At 38.9% G+C, this 15624-nt stretch overlaps 1 protein-coding gene across 1 annotated transcript in view; it reads left to right on the plus strand.

The window, feature by feature from the left end:
- LOC103353833 (CUB and sushi domain-containing protein 3) overlaps positions 1-11217 on the plus strand; it is a 218033-nt gene extending 206816 nt beyond the window's left edge. Inside the window, exons 64-70 of the mRNA XM_008276992.1 lie at positions 3396-3575; positions 3911-3976; positions 7663-7821; positions 8224-8336; positions 9081-9168; positions 10148-10289; positions 11058-11217. Of these exons, the coding sequence (XP_008275214.1) occupies positions 3396-3575; positions 3911-3976; positions 7663-7821; positions 8224-8336; positions 9081-9168; positions 10148-10289; positions 11058-11217 (908 nt within the window). The remainder of the gene's footprint in view (positions 1-3395; positions 3576-3910; positions 3977-7662; positions 7822-8223; positions 8337-9080; positions 9169-10147; positions 10290-11057) is intronic.
- The last annotated feature ends 4407 nt before the right edge of the window (positions 11218-15624 follow it).

Here is a 15624-nt window from a genome sequence, read left to right on the forward strand (position 1 = left end):
CAACAGAGTCATAAATCCTCTACAATACCTTTCTGTATGATTAAATGTTCCTCTGTTACTGAGAAACCACTTAAATGGATTTAAAAGTGAAGCTAACCAATCTTGTACTGCTAGTGAAAGGAAAAACTTGGAGAGATTTTCAGCACCACAAATGCAACAGATGCAATGGACACAAATCATGAGTTTAATGTCACTGAAACATAATCACGTTGTCTTCCACCAGATTAGTATTTTTTGCTTGTTGGTACGCACACCAAATCCCCAAATGTCTTTCCAGCTCACTATGTTATCAAATTCAGTAACAAATGGTACTGGATTCCAATTTGTCATTGAGTGCACAAAGGCTTGCTAGCAGTTACAAACAACACACACACACACAAAACAAAACGAAAAAAGAAAACTGCAAGGAACATTTAAAAGTTAACATTGTTCTCTTGGCCGTGAACTGCTGTTACTGAAGCTGGCCAGCCTCCTCGTCTCTCACAGAAATCCATCAGCGGGACTGTCTCTGTGCGCCTACTGCCTCTATCTGTCTCTCTCTGCTGAGCCCCTGGTCCCTAACTAATGCACTCTGTCTCTATCTGAGATACCAACTTTGAACTAAGAACATTGCATGTTGTCGTGTGACAGAAAAAGTGTCCTTTGAGGCCTCATATAGTATCAGGAGTAAAGACTACTGTGCTGTTTGAAGTGTAAATAAACATGGCACTGTCAACAGAACGTGATCAAGGATACGACACGTCTTTGATACAACAATTCAGCAGCCTTGTAAGTGTCTTTAGTATTCGTGGGCTACAAACTGTACAACCGCTCTGGACATGAGCTGACAGTTTGTCATTTTAAATGGGTTACATAGACTTGTACTTAGGCAGTGAGGCGGCACTTTATTTATATAGTTATCTGTTCATTTATTTAGGTCTCCAGACTTCATATCTACAACTTACAGAATGAGGCATTTTTTTCTGTTTTCTTGCAGTGTAAATAAAAAACGCATTAGATTTCCTAAGACCAGATTTATGAATCTCTGGGTGGCACATACAGTTGACTTATACACTTGTCCTTGTGCTCTCCCCATCTGTCTTTGCTAATGTACACTAAATTGTTGCACATCTTTTTGCAGCTGAGTTTAAGAGGAATTAGAGAACTACCCCGCTTCAGCACCCAACTCTCACCTTGATGGACCTGTTTTACTTTCCAAAGCATGAACATTATGTCTGTAGACATGTGCACACACATCAGCAGAAGTAATATCCAACATGAGGAATTTCCTGCAGTCTCTTCGCCTTTCATAAAGCTCAGAAACTGGGTTTCATCCTGGCATCCCCTCCACACTCTATTGCCACTAATGTCATTAAGACGCCATGAAGGACCGATTTGGTTCTGTGACTCACATGCAGCTGTCTCCCATTTGACAGCTGGCAACGTATTCTTTCACTCACAAGCTGCAAAATTATTTCGCTATTTTCACATTATTGTTGATGCCTCAGAGCCTGAATGTTGAACCCTTCAGTGTTTTTGGTGGTGCGGGATGATTTGCATAATTTTTTGTTTTGGAGAGAGAGTTTGTTGATGTGAAAAATTAAACGAAGTATACTCAACCCACTCATGAGAAAATGAAAATATTTAATATGGTCTATAAGAGGCCTATGTTTCAGCAACACAGCAATAACAGCTTTTGTCCCTAGTTTCTAATCAGCTAAAGCTTGAAAACTGTGCTTTGACACTATCCAAAATCAGGACATCACTTGCTGTCTGGGTTTTTTTTTTTTTTTACAGAATAATTTAATAAGCTTCAAAGTCTGAGTCAAGAAGGTCAAACCTGAACCATAGTCAGTACCCTTCACTTTTTTTGAACACTTTATTGTGTTATGGATTTGATTTTAAGTGGATAGAATTCCTTTTTTTTCTATAGATCTCCACTCAGTAGGCCATTATGACAAAGTGAAAATATCTTTAAAGATTGTTTTGCTCATTTGTTAAAAATGAAAAGCTAAAGTCTGTCATTTGTGAATATTCAGACCTCTAATGCAGTACTCCGTAGAAACTCCTTTGGCAGCAATTACAGCGTCGAGCCCTCCTGGGTAAAGTCACGGTTTGAAAGCTTTGAACACCTGGAATTGTGTTGTTTATCCGATTCTTTGCAGGTGTGCGCCTTTCTAAACTATGTTCATTCAATTCACTTTGCCACAGGTGGACTCCATTCAAGTTCTAGACAGATATGAGGGATTATTAAAACAAAGTCAATTTCAAGTACTGCAGCAAAGTGTCTAAATACTTCTATAAATGAGAGATGCCAGTTTTAGATTTTTAATTAATTTCTAGAAGTGTCTTTTAACAATTTAATCCATTTAAAATTTAATTTACGATACAAAAATGTGCAGAAACTACAGATTATTTTCTGAAGCAACGATAGGCTTTGAGTTTCGTGGCTGGTTGTTGGTCTTCAGCGAGCTCAGACTCTTTCTGATCGGGACGTGAGCTTCACTTACAACCCTCCTTTTGGCCAATTATTTTAGTCAGCATTCTTGCTCCCTTCAAGGGTCTGTTTGTGTGCGTGACCTTGAAATCTTTGTGCATACTCTCATGATGAGAAACACTCTCGCAAGGTTTACAATGACATTCACTTCAGCACTATTTTGCAAGGACACCAGTGAGCTTACTCGAGGTTGGCTCTGTCCTTGACATTTTGATTATTTCGAGAAATACAAAAACAGCACCAAATGCCTTGTTCCAAATCCGACCTTGTGTTGCACTGGTGCAGCATCACAACGCGAAATGCCTGGTGGTTTGCAATCCAGTGCTCAAATGACTAACAACTGGCACAAAACTAAATACTAAGTAATTATTGTCACTGTGATTAGGTTTACTTCCTGGTAATACCTACTCTGCATTCACAGTTATTTGGCAAATTAGTATTCTGGCCTTATCACTGTTTCTATGCACAATATAACTCAAAGCCATATTCAGTTCAATTCAGATAACTCTATTTATTCTCTAGGGGCAATTCAGACGCTTACTGAGTATTTAATGTCAAGAAAGAAAAATAAATAAATTAAATTAAGCAATTATAAGTGTCCATATTCATATTAGAGAAGAAACTGAACACCTTCATATAAAAATATACATTCTAATAGCCTCTTGGATTTAGTTAAATTGTAAAATGTAGCTCCTTCCTTTTTAATTCTTGTTGTTTTTCCTTTCTTTCACCCTCCCCCATCTCTCCCTCTGTCTTGGGAGTGCTTAATTATCTTTTGTCTACCTGTGTGTGTTTATGTCTGGTTGTGTGCATGAAAGCATGTGTTTAGCTCCTTGTGTATATGTATATATATATATGTGTGTGTGTGAGTGTGTGTGTGTGTACGTACTGATACATTTGCCTTCTGCTTGATCTTCAGCTCACTCCTGCAAGCAGCCGCGGAGCCCAGCCAACGCCGACGTCATGGGTCTGGACCTGCCCTCCTACGGTTACACCCTGGTGTACACCTGTCAGCCAGGTTATTTCCTCTCCGGGGGTTCAGAGCACCGCGTCTGCCGCTCCGACGGCAGCTGGACTGGCAAGGTGCCTGTGTGCAGAGGTACGTGACTGGCAGAGGTCTGCAAGGGCAGATGATGGAGCCGACGGTAAAAAAGTTGCAGAAAAAAAGGCAGAAAGTTGTTTGATAGAATATACTTATACAAAAACACAATATTTCATATTCTGTCATGTGTGGCAATGAAATGATAATCAGATATATTTCTGTGAAACCACTGTATCACCTTCTTGTATCACCATCTTCACAAAATAAGTGACAGTTTAATGCAGGCAGCATGTTACACTTGAGTAGTGTTTACTTAGAAAACATCCTCAGCTGTGAAGCCTTGCAGGGTTTCTCTGCATATTTGTGACATACATATTCATGTTCTTTTGTAGTTGGCTCCAAATCACATGAGAAAACAGTCAAGCCTGTTCCAGGGACACCAAGCCCTAAGATAAATGGTGAGTATTGAATTGTACAAGCTGTTCAGCTAATGGACAATAGCTGGACATCCTGTGTCTGTCTTTTGATAAGAAAAGCATCAGCTACAAGGATGTCTGGTTTCATGGATAGAACATTTTTTAGAGATTCTACTAAAACCTCCACTCACAAGCACTTAGAAGAGGTTTTCATCATATGCAGTCTACGGAGTGTGAGCTCTTTTCTTGTTCAGTAAATTCATTGTAATGTTTTATACAGTCAATAAATCTGTGTACATCGTTATCAAAATCACAAAAAAATATTTGTGACTGTCTTTAGCCGTGAATATTTTAGCTCATGTCAACATGTTGTAGGTTCAGAGGAAGAAAATAATTAGCATATGAGTTGAATTACTGGCACTGAAACTAGTGTGTGTTATGAATTCAATACAATTACGACATGCTCCCTCACCCCTTTTTTGCAGCTCAATGTGTGGCATTTTCTAAGTAATTAAGATTGAGTAATTGCTTCAAAAACATAATTAAATATAATTAGTATAAGAAATATTCACAGGTCACAACAGGGGCAATATCTACTTCCTCTGTGCAATGTAATCCATCTATTATTAGAAAATAATGGCACAGCAGGGAAATGAATTGTAAATTGTACCATAATGCATGCATGTAACTGGAAGAGATATCACTCTGATGTAAATATTCAAAAGGCTCTGAATTTGCCGAGAGAATCAGTGAGCATTGTAATGCAATAAAGAAAAAATGTAATTGTGTTAGCATAACACGTGACAAATAATTACAGTTATTTGTGCTGTATGTACAGTTTGTACAGGAAAATTCCCCCAAAATGAAATATATATTTTCAGATTTTACAGCTGCTTTCATCTTTAAAATTACTTTTTATCAACGCTTTTGTTTTTTGACTTAATACCCTCAACTGTTAGCATTCACACAAGCCTCAACTGTGTTTTGTGTCTAGGGCACCATGTCTTAGGAAAACCTTGCAGTGCTGCCAGCATGGCTTGTCTGTTTCTGTACAGGTGGTCAGTAAAATACAGATATCAAGTCAGTATGCCTATAGTGTCATCAAGTGTTCGATCCTTAACACCGGTCAGGTAGTGCAAGTAAACCTTTCAGATTTATCAAGGAAGGTAAAACTCTAAACTTTCTAAAAAAGAAGCGCAGGTATTTTTCTTTTTAGAATAATATTCAACCTTATTGTCAAATAAAGTAAAAAGCTTTTAGCCAAGGCATTTGCAATAATGATACATGACATGCACAGTAAATCCCTTTAGACCTTATTTACCTTTTGAACATATTTAATTCTTGCCCTTTTTCCATAACGCAATGCAGGTTTATAATTTTAACTTTTATCACCTCCAGCTATACTTTTTTTTTAGTTGTTACACTTTGTCTTAAGCTTGAATTGCTCTATTTATTCTTAATGGTTTTATTATTTTTCTAGTTTGCTCAGTTACTGTATAGTGTAAATGAGGCCTCCACCTCAGTGTAGATACAAATTTAGATAAAGGTTGATTGATTGATTGTTTGATTGATTGCTTGTATTTCCTAGTATTAACAACATGATCTTATCACTCATAAACTTTAAAGCTGCAGTGTGGAACTTTTTTCTTCCCCTTCTGTCAGTGACAGGCATTATGCAGACACTTGTTGCATACTTATCAAATCAAATCAAATTTATTGTCATTGTGCTGTCCATACATAGTAGTACAGGCAAGATAAAAGAGCGTTTCTTCAGGATCCAATAACTTAAAGCAATTTAAATAAAGAAGTGATATAAATATAAAATCTCTCCTTTGACTCTAGAGTTTTATGTTTATCTGAAGCATCACTAAATTTTCTTGGATGCTACCAAAGTCTTCCTGCCAAAGGGTCCCCACTACGCTCAGTTATTGTAGCCTGCTCCATCAGATCTAAAACTCTGGTAGGCTTTAAATTACAGAGATTTACCTGGTGGTGATAGGCTTTATTAGCATTGTGTGCACTCATTTGGCAAGGGCTTTAATGTAATGCACATTCATTCATATGTCTTTTTCACCCAGCACTCCAGCTTTAAAGCTTGTATTTAATCATTTGCAGGTGAGTTGTATATGTGTGATCAGGCAAGGTGTGACTTAAAGTGATTCCACCTTATTTTAGGTCTGCATGATTACTGGGCAGCTTTATTACCTCAGGTAAAATATGCCAAAGGGGAGATTTACCTCAAAGTAAAATAAATTGTAAAATGCCTCTTAGACGAATGCAACACTGAAAATAGCAAAACTATGAGGCCTGAAATGTGGAAAATAAAACGCTCTGCATGGAGTAGTCAACAGGGTTTAAAATGACTAGGTGCAAATTAACTCCAAAAGGTTTGAAGGGAAAAAGAAATTTAAAAAGCGACCAGAAAGCCACTATCCTGCAGTGCTACCATATTCCAGAACCGTAATCTAACTGCAGTGTCCAGAAGAACAAAGTGCTTCAGAGACATGACCGAGATAAAAAAAAAAAGCTAAAACACCACAGTGTCTGAATAAGATTCACAAGCTAAGGCGTCAAGATTTGGCCAAGAAATACCTGAAGATAGATTTTTCAAAGATTTTTGGGCAGATGAAAGGAGTGACTCTTGATGGAGCAGATGGATGGGCCCGTGGCTGGATCACTAATGAACACCACTTTGAGTCAGACGCCAGCAAGGTAGACGAGAGGTATTGGCATGGCCTGCTATCATTATGGATGAGCTGAATGAACCTTTTTGTGTAGAAGATGGGTTGAAAACCAACTCTTAAGCCCCAGTTTCTGTGTACTTTCTTCAACACAGGAAGTAGTCCACAGCATTCAGGATGACCGTGACCTTTATGCAGGACGGTGCTCCATCACATGTATCCAAGTACTCCACTGCTTGGCCTTTAAATGTGACCAAATCATGACACGGTCTCCTTCATCACCTGACTTAAAATGATACTGAGAGCTTAGAGATTTACATACCTCTTTGAACAACATTTGGAAGGCCATGATCCATGATTGCTGCTCACAAATGTGTTGTTTAATTGTTTTGTGTTACTTATTTGTTGAGACTAAACAAGTGAGCAGGGAAAAGTCTTTGTCATTTAGGTGCCTAATAATGCTTCACACTAATAGTTGCTCAGTAAGTGTGCGCACTTCTTTATTCCCCCGAGAAAGACGAAGCTCATTTTTCCTTTGTTAAACATTCAGGCTTGAGGTTCAGTAACATTTTGGATTGACTGAGAGCATTCTAATTGTTCAGCAATAAATTGAATCCTGACAAATACAATTTGCCTAATAATTGTGCATGCAGTGAACAGACAGTCACCTTTTTGTGCTCATAAGAACTAGGAAAAGTTGTAGCACTGCATAAGTATTGAAAATGTTGTCAATTTCACAGAGCAAGGCCAGAGTTATCTCTTTCAGAATGTGCTTAATTAACTGAGATTGTCAAAGCGTATAAGGGACTTGATATCGTTCAAATTGAATGAAAAGATTGTTATCAGCTTGTTGATATGTTGATTCTACTGCGTATCTAATTACCCTTTTGCAGTGTGGGTGCAAATAGTCATCTGATTTTAAAAATTATCATTTTTTCATTAAAAAATAAAAAAACAGAAAACACATTAGACACTGTTGGTTACATATGTTTTTTTTTTTTCTTCCTATTTTCGCGGCATTACTTAACGAGGTTTCTTTTCCTACAGTTCCTGACGATGTCTTTGCCCCCGATTTCGTCTGGAAGGGTTCCTATGATTACAAGGGCCAGAAGCAGCCAATGACTTTGACAGTGACAAGCTTTAATGCCACGACGGGAAAAGTCAATGTAACTTTAACCGACAGTAGCATGGAGTTTCTGCTCTCTGGTGAGTCATCTATAAATCATCTGTCTTCCACTTCCTCCCCTCCACCTCCCCACTCCTCCTCTCGCTACCTCTGTGTGTCACTTCCATTTATTTTGAGGGTGCCTTATGTCAATCAGTCAATCACCAAATGATCTCATGCATGAGAGTGGAAATTAACTATTGGCTCTAAAGACGGATGTATTAGTCTTCACTGACTGACTGACTAACTGCCCACTCGAGAGTCACTCGTCTCCTCCTCCCTCAGCTGTTTTCCTCCTTTCTTTGGTTTTTCTTTATTTTCCCTTCTTGCCTCTCTCTCTCCTTCTTTTTATTTTTTTTTCTTCGCCATTCCGCCACACTTGTATTGCCTCATGGCTTTACTCACATCATTTCTCTTCTCGCCTCTTGTCCTCTACATTGTAGGAGTCTACAAACGCCAGGAGGCACGGTTAATGCTCCTGCTGTACCAGATGAGAGCACTAGCCCACAGCTCCTTAAGCAGGATTACTGATGAGACCTGGGCAATGGATGGATTTGTGAGTATACACAGGAATTTGAAGCACCTGGCTAGTGTTCTTTTAAAATAACAAGGAGCTGCAACTGTTTTGTGTTTTACTTTACTTTTATTAAGTCTGACAGACAAGTATAATATAACAGGCAGATGGACTGTCTCTACTTTGAAGCCAAAAATAAGCCTTCCTGGACTGAATCAAACCAGTGTTTCCTCATTATTATTGTTGTGATCCTACTTAAAGTGCCAAGAAAAGAAAAATGGCAATGTATGAGAAGAAACTGACAGGCAGAATAGTAATTTCCTGCCTTACTGTGTGTTTTTCTTTGCTTATATGCACATTGGCTGTACATTGGATGCGTCAGGCACCGCGTTTGAACCATTTCAGTGTTCCCGCATTGACAATTTGCTGAATAAGCTCAGACACACACCTGACATCTAAGGGACCCGGAACAACCGCAGAACAATTTTTGTTGGTGGAATTGATGTTCCTCTTCTAAAATAAACTTCAAGGTCCACTTAATAACACCTTGTGACAGGTGACTGCACAGCGTTGAGCTATTGATAGCGTACTGCAGAGCTTCTCGAGCGGAGTTTCAAAAAACAAAGATGTTATTTTTGAATGCATTATGACAGAGTGTGTCGACTGTCTTACTAAATATGGTATAGCTGCAGTTTTTTGATGTGTTGTGGAATAGATGGGACATTCTCTTTTCTATTTATGCAAAATGTTCTGTTGCTCCAGCTCTGTGTTGTATTTTTCTACCAGGTTTCAGCTGAGCCTGAGGGTGGCAGCTATGTGTTCCAAGGCTTTATACAGGGTAAAGACTATGGACAGTTTGGGCTACAGCGACTTGGTAAGCGTCTTTTCAAATACAATGAGTCCCATTGCCATCAGTCACACATCCTCATGTTCTATTTTTTACAATAGAAGAAAAGAACACGATGCTTACATCCCCCGTGCACTCAGAAAATCAGTTTGGCTTATTATTATTTCACTGAGTGCTTCATTGTGCAGGATGGTGGATGTGAGTTTGATGCTAGATGCCTCTTTTCATCTGCTTAAGGTTGAATTTAATCCACATGTATACATATATGGAAATGTATAAGACAATCCTGTTTCAACCTTCTGCTCTGTACAATATTTTTGCCACCAACTCAGATTAAGCCATTACTGAGTCAGAAATTCTTGCCATGACTTGGCCAACACTCTGACCAGTCATAGCTTGCAGTCACCTTATCCATGGCTCATTATCACTTCCAGTGTCTTAACACTTTTGGTCCAGGCTATATTTGTGCCAGTGTCACATAGTCTGACCTCAGCATTGCACAAGTGGGATGTGAAGATTTAAAAATGGGTTTCTTTCTCATAACTCTGAAAATGTTAAGTCTGTGCTGTATTGTCAGCATGAATGCATTCGTATTGCAGTGTTCCTACAGTTCACCACAGGCATACAGGAAGCAACAGTTTATCCCCCTCAGCATCATCGTCCTTTATGTCTTTGTGCTCGACATTGCTTCTGTCGTCATCACGTGATTGTCTTCACCCAGATTATTATCACAGACACTGTGATGATTATCAGTGCGATCTCTGTGGTTGTCATCTTTGTCAATTTGCTGCTGTGACTCCGACTTGTCATCATTGTTATCTTCATCGTCGTCATCATCATCATCATCATCATCATCATCGACACCAGCAATGATACGTATTTTCCAATATTCCCATTTGTTCCTTCATTGTCTGTGCCAGTTTGTGAATATATATTTAAAATAAATACATAAAATACAGGCTATTGTACATATTCTCTGGACAAATATGTTGGTTTATTTTTGCAGGTTTGAGCGTGAGAGAGAACATTACACTCACTGACCCAGAAACCAATGGCTCCACCAACAGCAGCTCTGTTGCCGTCGCGATCCTTGTGCCTTTCTTTGCTCTCATTTTTGCAGGCCTCGGTTTTTATCTCTACAAGCAGCGGTAAGTAGTGCGTCCTGGTGTCTTCCATAATAGCTCGGTGCCTAATTTTAGTTTCTGCTGTAGTCTGTATCTTCTTTGGTTCCCACATGAGAAAGTACGTTTTTGCAAGTCAGTGTGTCCCAGGTTGAGTTTAAGTTATTTACCACAGATCTGCGGTTGAAAAAGTTTGAGATTCCCCAATTTATGTAGATGTTTGTTGAGTTGCATCCAAAGCAAACACACATCAAAATGAGGTAGATTGTACACTGTGGCCCACTTCCATCGACTGCTGTACTGCAGCAAAGGTTCCTCACTGGATACAGTAGTGTACTTGTGAGAGACTTCAAAGCATGATGCAATATTAGTCAACGTATTACCGCCCAAACCGTATTACACAGCAACACACATCGGGCATTTCTGATAAGACTCCCTTTGATACAATATGTAACATGCTCGATGTGTGTATGCGTACATCCTACACAGTAGGAATGTGCACTGTGTGTCCATGGAAGGATTTTGTCTTAATTTAAACAAATTACCTGTCTGAACCGTATATACATGCAGAGTCAGTGACGTGCAAGATTTGCTCTCATTATGTTAGTTACCAGTGAAATGGCATAGGGCTCCTCTGACTGCTCTTTTCAAGTATAATTACCATCCAGGCTCATTTACCTACTGCAGCTGTCCACACCAAGATAATGGAAACATGTTTATTTGATTTGAAGGAGGGGAGATAATTGGGATACTGTCTCTCAACTAATGTGCAACCCCCTTGTTTTTTTTCCTCAGGAAAACAGATAAAGCGCAGTACACAGGATGTTCGGTCCACGAGAACAACAATGGACAAGCCACTTTTGAGAATCCCATGTATAACACAAACACAAAAGCTGCTGAGGGGAAAGTTGTCCGCTTTGACCCCAATCTCAACACCATCTGCACCATGGTTTGATGTCTATGAGAGTTAGACAGACGGAGAGAGAGAAACACATGGAGATGGTTGGAGAATAACAACGTCTCCTTGTTTGCTTCACATGAATATATATAGACATATTTATATTTTCCCAGTTTCAGCAAACACAGAATTGCTCAGAAGCATAAAGCACACTTTCAGCAACACTTAAGGTAGTTGCAATCGATCGTATACAGAAGATAAAAGATGAAAGAGAGAGGAAGGGAGGCTCCACACTTTTTCAGATCTTCCCGTAGTGCGGCGAAGAGAGAAGGTTTTTTTTGCACTCTGTGAGTGTTGGCTTTACGAATACAAGAGCCTCTGGCATATAGATAAAATAGAGTATTTTAGGCTCTGTAGTATAAATATAGAGGGGTTATTTCACAATGCCAAATGAAAATTATAACGTTTTTCTTTTTAACAAACAGCCCAGACTTAGTCCCTCCCCCTTTTTTTGTCTTGCTTTTTCCTAATGAGAATGACTTTGTGTTACGGAGGTGAGGTGCTTCTCAGCTGTGAGTTGATCAATGTACCTGTTTTCTATTTCCCAAGCACTAGGCTGTGTAAGAGGAGATGAAATAGTTGAAAAGAAGCTGCCTCTCTGAATAGTGCCGGTGCTGTAATCTGTTCAAAGTTATATGGTCAATTATACCTCTTAATTGGACAGTACCTCCTACAGACGAAATACATGGCCAGGGATTTAATTACTGAAGTGCAGTACAATTTTTCGAGTGCCATTGGGAAAGCTAGGGCTTTTATTGTTACAGTGCAGGTTCTCTGACAACAATAGAGTGCATTTTCTTCACCAGAGATATAGACGACATTAGGGTTTATTATCAAGCTGTGTGCAATGAATTTGTTTTTGACAGAAATGTTCATTAAGTGTGACAGTTTAGGTTTCTGAGTAGCCTGAGAGACTTTCAGTATATTGGTGATGTGGGGACGTATGTTACTGTTCTGACAACTGAGTTATATTTAGGTAATGTTTCTTGGTATAATTATTTTTCCAGCTCAGAATTATTTTGTGCCCAAATAAACCAAATTTGGAGTGACTTAACCCCCGCCTTGAGCCTGTATATATCAAGAATCTCAAAGTAGGAGCTTCTTACTGAATAAGTTCAGATTTTATGAAATTACAAGGTTGAGAATACCTACATTGCACACAACCAACAACTGGCCAGGTTTCCCAGAAGTGTATTTAAGCCTGGATGTCACTAAATCAGTGCAGACATGTCAGTGAGCAGTCTGAGGTGGGATCAAGCTTGATCTCGTGTTTTGTGTTAATAAAAAATTGAACATGCACCTGCTTTTGGAGTAATTTGAAGACAGAACAAGTGCAAATACCGTACCATCTCTGGTTTTCATAAACCGAGCAGTAGTTTTGTTCTATAATTCTTTTGGGAAACCGTGCCTTAGTCAGTAAATTCTTGATCCATACTCCTACTCTGAGGCACTTGGTAAATACATGGCCTTGGCCTATTTTATTAACACCCACTGATAAAAATGGTTGTTCCAATGTCTTACAGAACCATCAGCTTCTGCCAACAAATGTACAGTATAAATGAAAGAATTTGCACACTTCAACATGAGCCACCATCAGTATTGTACCATCATCTGAGACCAATTATGTTTTAAAAAATGAATTTGACACTGTCATCACATTTCTACATCATTGCAGTGCCTTCAATACTGTATGGGCATATGTTTTTAAGGAAGACATAATGTTTATTGCATTAGTAAAACTGCACACTAGTGGCATTTATCTGCACAGTTTGCAATGATTTAGCAGAGTGATGTCAGATGGTTTATCTATGGAGAGGCATTGAAAAGCAGCTCATAGTTTCATACATGTGCATGTTGGCAAAAAGTGATCCAGTATAGCAATTGCTGCTATCGAACTTTGTACCACTATGTTGACTCCTGTCATTGCTGTTCCATTTTGTACATTTATACAGTTTTGATACTTGATGGCATTCTTTGGCAAGATGTCTTGTGTTATCTATATGTAATATATTTTGCGAGTTCATATTTCTTATGGATGAGAAAAAGAAATGCATCTGGTAAAAACAATATACAGTCAGTCGTACATCCAGAGACTCCAGAGTACCGTAGAATGCTTTTAAATGTACCACACAATTGTTATCCCATTCAACAAACTGTGTATATGAATATGTAAATATTACAAAACTTTTGTAAAGAGATATATTTTTTATGCAAATAAAGCATTTGTAAGTTATTGAATATGTTGTGTAAATTTTCACATGTAAATGTCATGTAAGATCAAAAAAAATTTGTATTTTTTCTTTATCAGCAATGTATAAATCGTTAATTTATATATAAAATCTAAAATAATGAACCCGTGTCGCTATTCTTTTATTATTTGAGATTTTCTTTTTGTGCTACAAACATCTGCACTTTGCTACAGTATCTGCACTAGAATGAAGGTTTGTGTTCTAAGCAGAGAACTTTTAGCATTCAATAAATTTCCAGTTTCTTTAACACTCCTTCAAAATAAATTCCCTGATATCGCCTTTTGTGCAAAGGGACTCTGTTGATCTTTAAAGACTGCCTGAAGCGATGCAATGTGGCCCTTAATCCTTGTTATCATTAACAGAAATTCAACCAAACGTATTTTAAAATGGTAGTATAATTTGAATGTTCATCGACCACATCTGCACACTTTCAGGAGTACAGAAGCTTCAGCATTTGCTACTCAGAGCTTTCCTTGGCTCATCGGTCTCATTTTGTCTTCCCCTCTGGTTACAAATAGCTGAAATTTACTTCAGAAAAGGCACAAAAAAGAAATGGCATTTGAATGTACTTTGCATGCAATATGTTTCACAAGTGTTTTGTTGGTTTTTTTTTTGCTTTTTTAAAAGAATCTGTTTACAAGTTTCAGAACAAGGGTTTTTGTGATGATTGACCATTTATGGCGCACAAGTGCTGCAAAAATCACAGTTTTTACATGTGTGTATATAAACATTTAGGCATGGGGGAAAACTACAGTTGTGTTCTTCCTGCAAAGACAGAATGTGTCATGCATGCTAAAGTGTGTGCAACACCAACTCTAGAAAACCGCTGTCTAAGAAGTTGAAGTCAGCTTATTCCAGGTTCAATGTTCAAACTAATTAAAATTGACAATTTGGAATTATAGAAAGGAGAAAACTATTCTCCTACGATAACTTCGTGACAGACTGGATGTAAATAGGTCAATACCTACCACAGAGGTATGAGCGTCATCGAGGTGACAGTTTGTCAGGGTATTATGTAACGGAATGAGCTGAAGCTAATTGCAGCAGTCAAAATAGAGCCGATCAGCAGGGGAGTGTGACAGAGATCACACTCAATAAAGCGAGCATGAAGAAGCCCCATAACAATCAAACAACATGCACTTGAATGGCACGAACTGGTTTGATTTCAGACTCAGGTTAAGTATATACTTTAATGTCTAAGCCTGGGATTTGTGTATGGATTAGAAATATTTGCCAGAAGGATTTTTGCATTGAAGTTACTCCGAAGCTTCATCAAGCAGATTTTGCCAAAGGGGCGATGATGTAACATAAGCTGGTGCTAGGCCGAGATGTCAAAAAGGCTCAGGGTGTTTGCACAGCGTGGGTATAAGCTCGGTGTAATACACTAACAGTAACTAGTTCTAAACACTGACTAGACCTCGTGTTTGTTCTTACAGCAGCATATTGCTTCATTAGAGCGCTGGTTTCTTGCCAGACGATTCTCAGAGGAACCTCTCTGGGCTTCAGCGGTGGGGCTCTGCTGCACTTTGTACCATGTTGTGTCTGCAAATGCCCATTTGAGATCCGGTGACTGAGCAGGCTCGTGCAATAAGCTGATATCGCTGTCCTGTTCGTGGAGGCGTTTGTGGTCTTGTGGCGTGGGCATGTGACTGGTAGAGAGAATCAATTTGCAGAGGTGCATATGCGGGCACAATGAAGGGATGTTCCTGGCAGCCTCTGATGTTCAGATACCCAGTGGCGTTCCTCCACTTTCATCAATTTCAACTGAATGCGTACCATGAAATCTCACCCCACAACATCATCAGCCTGCGATATTGACATGTTGCGTCACAGACGGAAACACTTATATACATAACATTAGACACAACAAGAGCTCTGGGGGATATGAGTGAGAATTGCTGATAGAATCAAACTGGCAGAGTTTTTCACCCCTAATCCTGCATTGTTTGACATCTTGTGTTTACAGAGAGAAGCTCGAGTCAAGTGAATTTGTTGGTTTTCTTCCCGAGTGCATGTCGAAACTCTTTTGGCTCTAATGTTCTGCATTCTCAGTTGACTGTCTAACCCTTTTCTTGCTGTGTATTTCAGTTTTTCACTAATGAGCCATTTTCAACTGTTCTCATTGGCCAGATGTCCTCAGGGTGGCACACTGTTC

This window comes from Stegastes partitus, unplaced genomic scaffold, assembly GCF_000690725.1.
Source record: "Stegastes partitus isolate 25-593 unplaced genomic scaffold, Stegastes_partitus-1.0.2 Scaffold85, whole genome shotgun sequence".
NCBI classification, from domain to species: domain Eukaryota; kingdom Metazoa; phylum Chordata; class Actinopteri; family Pomacentridae; genus Stegastes; species Stegastes partitus.